This window comes from Bos javanicus, chromosome 27 (assembly GCF_032452875.1).
Source record: "Bos javanicus breed banteng chromosome 27, ARS-OSU_banteng_1.0, whole genome shotgun sequence".
NCBI classification, from domain to species: domain Eukaryota; kingdom Metazoa; phylum Chordata; class Mammalia; order Artiodactyla; family Bovidae; genus Bos; species Bos javanicus.
Genome location: NC_083894.1, coordinates 20,250,290 through 20,261,669, shown reverse-complemented (window position 1 = coordinate 20,261,669; position 11,380 = coordinate 20,250,290). Strand labels below are relative to the sequence as shown.

At 41.1% G+C, this 11,380-nt stretch overlaps 1 protein-coding gene across 1 annotated transcript; it reads right to left on the bottom strand.

Annotated features, from left to right (window-relative positions):
• Positions 1-7,243: 7,243 nt before the first annotated feature.
• On the bottom strand, positions 7,244-10,127 carry LOC133239927 (spermatid perinuclear RNA-binding protein-like). Its single transcript, XM_061404333.1, is given in 2 exon segments — positions 7,244-8,690; positions 8,693-10,127. Coding segments are annotated over 2 exon segments (2,016 nt in total). The 5' UTR covers positions 9,828-10,127; the 3' UTR covers positions 7,244-7,809.
• Positions 10,128-11,380: the final 1,253 nt, after the last annotated feature.

Sequence of the window (11,380 nt, the reverse complement as noted above, 5' to 3'; positions counted from 1 at the left end):
GGTCTTTTCCAGTGAATCAGCTCTTTGCATCAGATGGCTAAAGTACTGCAGCTTCTTCTGCTTCAGCATCAGTCCTTCTAGTGAATATCTGGTGTTGATTTCCTTCAGGATTGACTGGTTTGATCTCTTTGCAGTTTGAGGGAATCTCAAGAGTCTTCTCCAGCACCACAATTTGAAAGCATTAATTCTTCAGCACTCAGCCTTTTTTGTGGTCCATCTCTCATATCCATACATGACTACTGGAAAAATAATAGCTTTGACTAAATGGACCTCTGTCGACAAAGACACGTCTCTGATTTTTAATACGCTGTCTAGACTGGTCATAGCTTTCCTTCTAAGGAGCAAGCGTCTTTTAATTTTATGACAGCAGTCACCATTCACAGTAATTTTGGAGCCCAGGAAAATAAAATCTGTCACTGCTTCCACTTTTTCCCCTTTTATTTGCCATGAAGGGATGGGACCAGATGGCATGATTTTCGCTTTTTGAAAGCTTAACTTTAAGCCAATTTTCTCACTCTCTTCTTTCACCCTCATCAAGAGGTTCTTTAGTTCCTCTTCACTTCTTGCCATTAAGTGGTATCATCTTCATATGTGAGGTTATTTATATTGCTCCCGGCAGTCTTGATTCCAGCTTATGCTTCATCCAGCTCGGCATTTTTTGTTTGTTCTTGTTTTATTTATTTTAATTGGAAGCTAATTACTTTACAATATTGTGGTGGCTTTTACCATACATCGACATGAATCAGCCACGGGCGCACATGTGTTCCCCATCCAGAACCCGCCTCCCACCTCCCTCCCATCCCATCCCTCAGGGTTATCCCAGTGCACCAGCCCTGAGCACCCTGTCTCATGCATCAAACCTAGATCGGCGATCCACTTCACATATGATAATATACATGTTTCAATGTTACCCTCTCAAATCATCCCACCCTCACCTTCTCCCACAGAGTCCAAAAGACTGTTCTTTTACATCTGTGTCTCTTTTGCTGTCTCACATATAGGGTCATCGTTACCATCGTTCTAAATTCCATATATATGCATTAGTATCATGAGAAATGCTGGGCTGGAGGAAGCACAAGCTGGAATCAAGATTGCAGGGAGAAATATCAATAACCTTAGATATGCAGATGAGACCACCCTTATGGCAGAAAGTGAAGAACTAAAGAACCTCTTGATGAAAGTGAAAGAGAAGAGTGAAAAAGTTGGCTTAAAGCTCAACATTCAGAAAACTAAGATCATGGCATCTGGTCCCATCACTTCATGGGAAATACATGGGGAAACAGTGGCTGACTTTATTTTTCTGGGCTCCAAAATTACTGCAGATGGTGACTGCAGCCATGAAATTAAAAGACGCTTACTCCTTGGAAGGAAAGTTATGACCAACCTAGACCACATAGTAAAAAGCAGAGACATTACTTTGTCAACAAAGGTCCATCTAGTCAAGGCTACAGTTTTTCCAGTGGTCATGTATGGATGTGAGAGTTGGATGGTGAAGAAAGCTGAGCACCGAAGAATTGATGCTTTTGAACTGTGGTGTTGGAGAAGACTCTTGAGAGTCCCTTGGACTGCAAGGAGATCCAACCAGTCCACCCTAAAGGAGATCAGTCCTGGGTATTCATTGGAAGGACTGATGCTAAAGCTAAAACTCCAATACTTTGGCCACCTCATGCGAAGAGCTGACTCACTGGAAAAGACCCTTATGCTGAGAAAGATTGAGGGCAGGAGGAGAAGGGGATGACAGAGGATAAGATGGTTGGATGGCATCACCGACTCAATGGACATGGGTTTGGGTGGACTCTGGGAGTTGGTGATGGACAGGGAGGCCTGGCGTGCTGCGTTTCATGGGGTTGCAAAGAGTTGGACATGACTGATTGACTGAAATGAACTGAACTGATACTCTATTGGTGTTTTTCTTTCTGACTTACTTCACTCTGTATAATAGGCTCCAGTTTCATCCACCTCATTAGAACTGATTCAAATGCATTCTTTTTAATGGCTGAGCAATATTCCATTGTGTATATGTACCACAGCTTTTTTATCCATTCGTCTGCAAATGGGCATCTAGGTTGCTTCCATATTCTGGCTATTGTAAACAATGCTGCAATGAAAATTGGGGTACACGTGTCTCTTTCAATTCTGGTTTCCTCAGTGTGTATGCACAGCAGTGAGACTGCTGGGTCATACAGCAGTTCTATTTCGTTTTTTAAGGAATCGCCACACTGTTTTCCATAGTGGCTGTACTAGTTTGCATTCCCACCAACAGTTTAAGAGGGTTCCTTTTTCTCGCACCCTCTCCAACATTTATTGTTTGTAGACTTTTTGATACCCACCATTCTGACTGGCATGAGATGGTACCTCATTGTGGTTTTGATTTGCATTTCTCTGATAATGAGTGATGTTGAGCATCTTTTCATGTGTTTGTTAGCCATCTGTATGTTTTTGGAGAAGTGTCTGTTTAGTTCTTTAGCCCATCATTGATTGGATGGTTTATATTTTTCTGGAATTCAGCTGCAAGAGCTGCTTGTATATTTTTGAGATTAATTCTTTGTCAGTTCCTTCATTTGCTATTATTTTCTCCTATTCTGAAGGTTATCTTTTCATCTTGCTTATAGTTTCCTTTGCTGTGCAAAAGCTTTTAAGTTTAATTAGGTCCCATTTGTTTATTTTTGCTTTTATTTCCATTACTCCAGGAGGTGGGTCATAGAGGATCCTGCTGTGGTTTATGTCAGAGAGTGTTTTGCCTATGTTTTCCTCTAGGAGTTTTATAGTTTCTGGTCTTATGTTTAGATCTTTAATCCATTTTGAGTTTATTTTTGTGTATGGTGTTAGAAAGTGTTCTAGTTTCATTCTTTTACAAGTGGTTGACCAGTTTTCCCAGCACCACTTGTTAAAGAGATTGTCTTTTCTCCATTGTATGTTCTTGCCTCCTTTGTCAAAGATAAGGTGTCCATAGGTGCGTGGATTTATCTCTGGGCTCTCTATTTTGTTCCATTGATCTGTATTTCTGTCTTTGTTCCAGTACCATACTGTCTTGATGACTGTGGCTTTGTAGTATAGTCTGAAGTCAAGCAGGTTGATTCCTCCAGGTCCATTCTTCTTTCTCAAGATTGCTTTGTCTATTCAAGGTTTTTTTGTATTTCCATACATATTGTAAAATTATTTGTTCTAGTTCTCTGAAAATTACTGTTGGCAGCTTGACAGGGATTGCATTGAATCTATAAATTGCTTTTGGGTAGTATACTCATTTTCACTATAATGATTCTTCCAATCCATGAACATGGTATATTTCTCCATCTATTTGTGTCATCTTTGATTTTTTCATCAGTGTTTTATAGTTTTCTATAAATAGGTCTTTTGTTTCTTTAGGTAAATTTATTCCTAAGTATTTTATTCTTTTCATTGTAATGGTGAATGGAATTGTTTCCTTAATTTCTCTTTCTGTTTTCTCATTGTTAGTATATAGGAATGCAAGGGATTTCTGTGTGTTAATTTTATATCCTGCAACTTTACTACATTCATTTATTAGCTCTAGTAATTTTCTGGTGGATTCTTTCAGGTTTTCTATATAGAGGATCATGTCATCTGCAAACAGTGAGAGTTTTACTTCTTCTTTCCCAATCTGGATTCTTTTATTTCTTTTTCTTCTCTGATTTCTGTGGATAAAACTTCCAAAACTATGTTGAATACTAGTGGTGAGAGTGGGCACCCTTGTCTTGTTCCTAACTTTAAGGGGAAATGCTTTCAATTTTTCACCATTGAGGACAATGTTTGCTGTGGGTTTATCATATACAGCTTTTATTATGTTGAGGTATGTTCCTTCTATTCCTGCTTTCTGGAGAGTTTTTATCGTAAGTGGGTGTTGAATTTTGTCAAACCAGCCCAGCATTTTGCATGATGTACTTCGCATTTAAGTTAAATGAGCAGGGTGACAATATACAGTCTTGATGTACTCCCTTCCCAATTTTGAACCAGTCTATTGGTCCCTGTAAGGTTCTAACTGTTGCTTCTTGACCCACATACAGGTTTTTCAGGAGGCAGGTAAGGTGATCTGGTATTCCCATCTCTTTAAGAATTTTTAAGTTTGCTGTGATATATGCAAAGGCTTTAGCATAGTCAATGAAATAGAAACAGATATTTTTCTGGAATTCCTTTGTTTTCTCTATAATGCAACAAATGTTGGCAATTTTTATCTCTGGTTCCTCTGCCTTTTCTAAAGCCAGCTTGTACATTTGGAAGTTCTTGGTTCCCATACTGCTAAAGCCTAACTTGAAAGATTTTGAGCATTACCTTGCTAGCATGGGAAATGAGAGAAATTATATGGCAGTTTGAACATTCTTTGGCATTGCCCTTCTTTGGGATTGGAATAAAAACCAACATTTTCCAGTCCTGTGGTCACTGCTGGATTTCATACAGCTCAGCTGGAAGTCCATCACCTCCACTAGCTTTGTTTGTAGTAATGCTTCCAAAGGCCCACTTGACTTGACACCCCAGGATGTCTGACTCTAGATAAGTGACCACGCCATCATGGTTATCTGGGTCATTAAGACCTTTTTTGTATAGTTCTGTGTATTCTCCAGGCAAGAATACTGGAGCATTGGCATTACCTTGGAACTTGTTAGAAGTGCAGGATTTCAGATTGCATTCCCTCTCCACAGGATCTTTCCAACCCAGGAACTGAATCCAAGTCTCCTGCATTGCAGGCAGATTCTTTATAGTCTGAGCCACCAGGGAAGTCCCATCATTCATAAAAGACTACTGTGGTGCTTATGAATTTCACCTGCTGAGAAAAGTGTTATGCAACTGCTGGACACAAAAAAGTAACACCTTAAAGGGAAATACTACATAACTTACAGATATATGATCTGTCTGTCTGTATGTGTATATGTATATTTATATATATCAACATACATATTACATATATATGAGATATATATAGATATAGATATTTATCTAATATGAGATATATATAGTTATAGATAGATATTTATATATCTTCTGCTGAAGACCACAGAGCAGACAGAAGACCACAGAGGAGACAGAATAAGAAATTAGGAATGGAAATTTTGAGAAATATGCACATTTTAAAAGTCTGGACAGGAATGTATTTGAGAAACTAGGATGTGAGAGTTGCACCATAAAGAAGGCTGATTACAAAAGAATTGATACTTTTGAACTGTGGTGCTGGAGAAGACTCAAGAGGCCCATAGACTCCAAAGATATCAAACCAGTCAATCCTAAAGGAAATCAACCCTGAATATTCAATGGATGGACTGATGCTGAAGTTGAAGCTTCAATACTTTGGCCACCTAATGTGAAGAGCTGACTCATTAGAAAAGACTCTGATGATGAGAAAGATTGAAGGCAGGAGGAGAAGAGGATGACAGAGGATGAGATGGCTGGATGGCATCACTGACCCAATGGACATGAGTTTGAGCAAGCTCTGGGAGATGGTGAAGGACAGGGAAGCCTGGCGTGCTGCAGTCCATGGGGTTGCATAGAGTTGGACTCAACTGAGTGACTGAACAACAAGGTAGATATCTATAAACCAACAGATCCCAGGTGCCAGAAACAGTTTACCTGGTGGGTCAGAAATCACATTTGAAATCAGATACTATACTGACATGTTAGGAAGAAATAAAAACCACTTAGATCAGTGCCTCTCAAACATGAATGTACATATACACTGCCTGGCAATCTTATTAAAATGCAGATTCTGATTCTACATTCCTGGCATGGGATCTGAAATTGTGCACTTCTAACAAGTTCCCAGGTAATACCAATGCTGCTAGTCCACAGGTGACACATTAAGTATCAGGAATTTAGTCTATCCAGAAACAGGATACAAGAAGTTAGGAAGCTAGTCTGTGTGCCTGTGTGCTTAGTCACCAAGTCACGTCCAAATCTTTGTGATGCTGCGGACTGTAGCCTACCAGACTCCTCTGTCCATGGGATTCTCCAGGCAAGAATACTGGCATGGGTCGCCATTTCTGTCTCCAGGGGATCTTTCCCATGCAGGGATGGAAAACTGTGTCTCTTGTGTCTTCGCGTTGCAGGCAGATTCTTTACCACTGAGCCTCCTAGGAAGCAGGGAGCCAGTCTAGAAATAAAAACTGCAGTCACAATAAGCTATTGATGCTTTAGTCCTCAGCCAGGATGCTTTGTATTCCTGCTTCTCACCAACTTAGAAACCAATCCCAGGACATGGACAGCCCAAGGTCCATAGATGGATACAGGTAAGCCAGGTTCAGTTCAGTTCTGTCACTCAATCATGTCTGACTCTTTGGACTGCAGCACACCAGACTTCCTTGTCCATCAGCAGCTCCCGGAGCTTGCTCAAACTCATGTCCATCAAGTCGGTGATTCATCCAACCATCTCATTCTCTGTCATCCCTTTCTCCTCCTGCCTTCAATCTTTCCCACCATCAGCGTCTTTTCCAGCGAGTCAGTTTTTCACATCAGGTGGCCAAAGTATTGGAGCTTCAGCTTCAGCATCAGTCCTTCCAATGAATATTCAGGACTGATTTCCTTTAGGATCGACTGGCTTGATCTCCTTGCAGTCCAAGGGACTCTCAAGATTCTTCTCCAACACCAAGGTTCAAAAGCATCAATTCTTTTGTGCTCAGCCTTCTTTATGGTCTGACTCTCACATCCTTACATGACTACTGGAAAAACCATAGCTTTGACTAGAAAGACCTTTGTTGACAAGTAATGTCTCTGCTTTGGAATATGCTGTCTACGTTTGCCATAGCTTTTCATCCAAGGAGTAAGCATCTTTTAATTTCATGGCTGCAGTGATTTGGAGCCCGCCCCCCCTCCCAGAAAAAAGTCTCTCACTGTTTCCATTATTTCCCCATCTATTTGCCATGAAGTGATGGGGCCAGATGCCATGATCTTCGTTTTTTTTGTTGTTTGTTTTTTTGTCATTGATGGATTAATTTATTATTTTTTAAAACTTGGAAATTCGGAAACTAAAATAATCACATTCCTCCTTCCCCATCTCTGGGTAGTGCCATCATTTTAATAAGCCATTGTCAGATAACAGAATAAACCTTTATCAGGGGATGCCCTTGTACAGCAGGAGTACAAAGGGCTTACAAAGTAAATAGACGGGCTCAAACTAACAATCGTCTTTGCTTTGTTTTATCAGTTTACTTACAAATGAATGGGTTTCTAGGGCTAAGTTATTAGTTCTCAATTCTTTATAATTTGATACCAAAACATATCAAAAATAATAAGCTAAAACAATATTCAAACCCATATTTTATTGGCTTTAATTACACACTTCAATATTTACAAAGTTAAAGTTTAAATGAAAAGTCTCTATTGTATTAAAAAAAATAACTACAGCCCGAATTAAAGTGCCCTGGGGCAAATACAGATCAATCAGCTAAGCATCAGTGACTGCGTCAGGAACCAGGCAGTACTCTTGTGTTACAACAAAGCAGTTTATTTGTGATCAGTGTTTGAGACTCTATACATCCTTCACAAATTTAATTTTACATAATCTGATATTCCTCTTAAAACTTAAACTTTGAACTGCTAGACTTATTTCCCTAGAACAGAAGGGCTGGTATAAGTTATTTTCCGGAAATGAGGTACCGTTTCACAGAACTAGTTTCTTTTTTGTTTGTTTTCAAGTTTTAGAGAACTAAATTTGCATTTGTTAAAATCAAAAAGTAGGAAAAGATGTTCTTTACAAATAATTTTGATCAAGTATGTGTTCAAAGAAAGCAGGATAAAAAGGCTTTTTCGCTAACATTCTGTATGTACTGGGTTGTTGTTGGAATAGGAATTAGCTTCTGTCATTTGCTAAAAGAATGAGTAGTGGGGAACAGGATATGTTGGGAATTTCATAACGGGTAACAGAACCATTCTCTTGGGTAAACCATAGGCAGGGGCAGCTGTGCTGTAACCATAGGGTGTTCCATAGCCTGGAGCTATGTAGCCGGGAGCAGCTGTGGCCCCAACAAAAGCCCCCCTTGTTAGAGTTCCTCTTCCTCTGCCCCGAACAGCTTGGACTGCTGCGGACACAGCTGTATTCACAACACCCTTTGCCTGAGGGATAATCTTCTTTTTCTTATTATTTGCTGCATTGGGTCCAGAAAACAGCTTCTCCAGGGCAGCTAAAGCTGCACTTGCCTTTGCCACTTTCTTATTTGGACCTGCACCTCTGAATTTTTGTCCATCCACTTCTACCTCCATCACAAAGCGTTTGTCATGGCTTCCACCAGTCTCCGAGATGAGTTCGTACTTGAGACCTCTTCTTTTTTCATTGAGCTCCATTACAGGATTTTTGCCACTTGCTGTGAGGATAGGGCCCTGAGTTCTTACCTCTAAGGTACTGGAGGTTTCAGTTGTAGAATTTCCAGTATTATTGCTTGAGTTTGAAGACACTGTTTCATTTTTGCCTTCGTTATCTGACTTTTCATCGGAACTCATACATTCAATATCTGCATCAAAGCCCGTTGGGTATCCCATTGCCTGCAGTACCTTCACTGCTACGTGAAGCTTTGCTGTTTTCTTGGATGGTCCTGAGGCTTCATATGTTGTACCATCCACATCTACAGACATTGTGAAGACTGGGGCATGGACAGGGCCAGACTGAGATAAAAGCTTATACTGAAGCCCAGGCCTGATCTCATTCAGCCTCATTAGTGCATTCATGAGGTCTATTGCTTTACTATCCAGAATTTCCTTAAGTTTCGTTTCATCTTCTTATTGGGATCTTTATCATCCCCTAATCCATCTTCAAATGGCCTCTTCAGAGCTGAAGACCCAGCACCTTCTTTATCAGTAACTGACCAGGAATATTTCTGAAAAGGCTTACTAGATGGAAGGGGGTCCATCTCCAGCACTTTATACATCTGACCAAAGGCTGATAGTCTGAGTGCATGCTGTGCACTGTGGGTAATATCTTCTTTTTGCTGGATGGTCATATAGCTCAGAGCATCTGTTGGATCTCGCTCACAAGGATCATGAAGACCAGGACCCCCAGGAAGTAGAATTCCAGATGCCAAACACTCCATTACTCGTCTCAAGGCCTCCCCAGCGCCCAAAGGTCTATTACAAGTACCTATAGACTTTTCACATATAAGCTCTAGTGGCCATCCTTTTAATGGTGCCCATGTGGGGACTCTGTTGCACAAATCACGGAGAATGCGGAGGACAATTACACATGACTTTAATCCATTTGCCCTTGCCTGAAACCATTTGGCATGTCGAAGAGACGCCAAGGCGTTCAGGCATTTCTGCCTGTCCAGTAAGTCCGGAGGATCTTTCATCGCAACTTTTTCTCCGTCCTTCTTCTCCAATTCGTCTCTAATTAGAGGGGAAGTAAGTATCACCTTCAAAGTTAGCGTGGGTTCTTTTGTATTCCGAATTATAATAGATGCCTCATCTACACATTGTTCCACTTGATATTTCTCTTCTGTGAGTTTCTGAATCTGAATAGGAAGATTATCTTTGACTGTATTTAACAGGGTCTCTGTGGGTTTGTCTTTGCACATTAAAACCAGCTCCAAGTCCATATCATCTTTAATCAGCAAGCCTTTTGCAACCAGGCCAATCCTCATTACACCACACAATGTCCGACCACCTTGATCCTTGGAATAGGTGTCTACGGCCTCTTCCTTCTTTACTTCGGTCTCACCCTCTGCTTTTGTGCCTTTACTTGTTTCATCCAGCCAATCTGAGACATGTTTAAGAGCACACTCAACAGTAGATACCATATTCTGAACAGCTTCAAGTTCCTCCGGAGATGGATAAATTGTCGAATGTTTCACCATAACATGGCGATCATCATTGGCAAAAGATCTGATAGATCTCATGGTTTTCTATAGTATTTTAGCTTCTTCTTCCGATCCTTTCCCCTCTTTCTTGTCGTCTTCACTAGACACTGCTTTGTGTGACAGTACCTCCTCATAAGCCTGAGTCCCCTGATGGCTCAGAGTCAATATGGCAAAGATATCTGAAGGCTTGTTCTCTAGAGTACACCGCACCGCCGCGCTCTGCCCGCGCCCGGTCCCTGCTCCCGCTCCGCCGCCGCCGCCACCTCGTCAGCCTGCGTCTCCGGCTCCTCAGCCCAGCGGCGGCGGCTGCGGCGGCGGCTGCCCTGGTGGCGCTCGCGGCTCCGGTCTCCGCTTCGGCGGCGGCGGCGGCGGCGAGCCGATCTTCGTTTTTTGAATGTTGAGTTTTAAGCCAACTTTTTCACTCTCCTCTTTCACTTTCATCAAGAGGCTCTTTAGTTCTTCTTCGCTTTCTGCCATAAAGGTGGTGTCAACTGCATATCTGAGGTCATTGATATTTCTTCCAGCAATCTTCATTCTAGCTTGTGCTTCATCCAGCCCAGCATTTTGAATGATGTACTCTGCATATAAGTTAAATAAGTAGGGTGACAATATACAGCCTTGACATACTCCTTTCCTAATTTGGAACCAGTCTGCTGTTTCATGTCTGGTTCTAACTGCTGCTTCTTGACCTGCATACAGATTTCTCAGGAGGCAGGTAAGGTGGACTTACTTCTTAGGTAAGGTATTACCATTTCTTTTAAGAATTTTCCACAATTTGTTGTGAGCCACACAGTCAAAGGCTTTGGCATAGTCAATAAAGCAAAAAGAGATGTTTTTCTGGAACTCTCTTGCATTTTCAATGATCCGATGGATGTTGGGAATTTGATCTCTTGTTCCTCTGACTTTCGTAAACCAGCTTGAACATCTGGAAGTTCACGGTTCACAGACTGTTGAAGCCTGGCTTGGAGGATTTTGAGCATTACTTTGCTAACGTGTGAGATGAGGGAGGGCAATTGTACAGTTTTCAAATTTTTCCAAATTTACTGGAATATTGAGCACAGCGCTTTCACAGCGTCATCTTTTAGGATTTGAAATAGCTCAACTGGAATTCTATCACCTCCACTAACTTTGTTCGTAGTGATGCTTCCTAAGGCCCACTTGACTTTGCATTGTAGAATGTCTGGCTCTAGGTGAGTGATCACACCATCGTGGTTATCTGGGTCATGAAGACCTTTTTTGTATAGTTCTTCTGTGTATTCGTGCCACCTCTTAATATCTTCTGCTTCTGTTAGGTACATACCATTTCTGTCCTTTATTTTGCTCATCTTTACATGAAATATCTCCTTGGTATCTCTAATTTTCTTGGAGAGATCTCTAGTCTTTCCCATTCTATTGTTTTCCTCTATTTCTTTGCATTGATCACTGAGGAAGGCTTTCTTATTCTCCTTGCCATTGGAACTCTTCATTCAAATGGGTATATCTTTCCTTTTCTCCTAGGTTTGTGATACTGTAAAGGAGGCAGGGATCAAGACCATCCCCAAGAAAAAGAAATGCAAAAGGGCAAAATGGTTGTCTGAGGCCTTACAAATAAC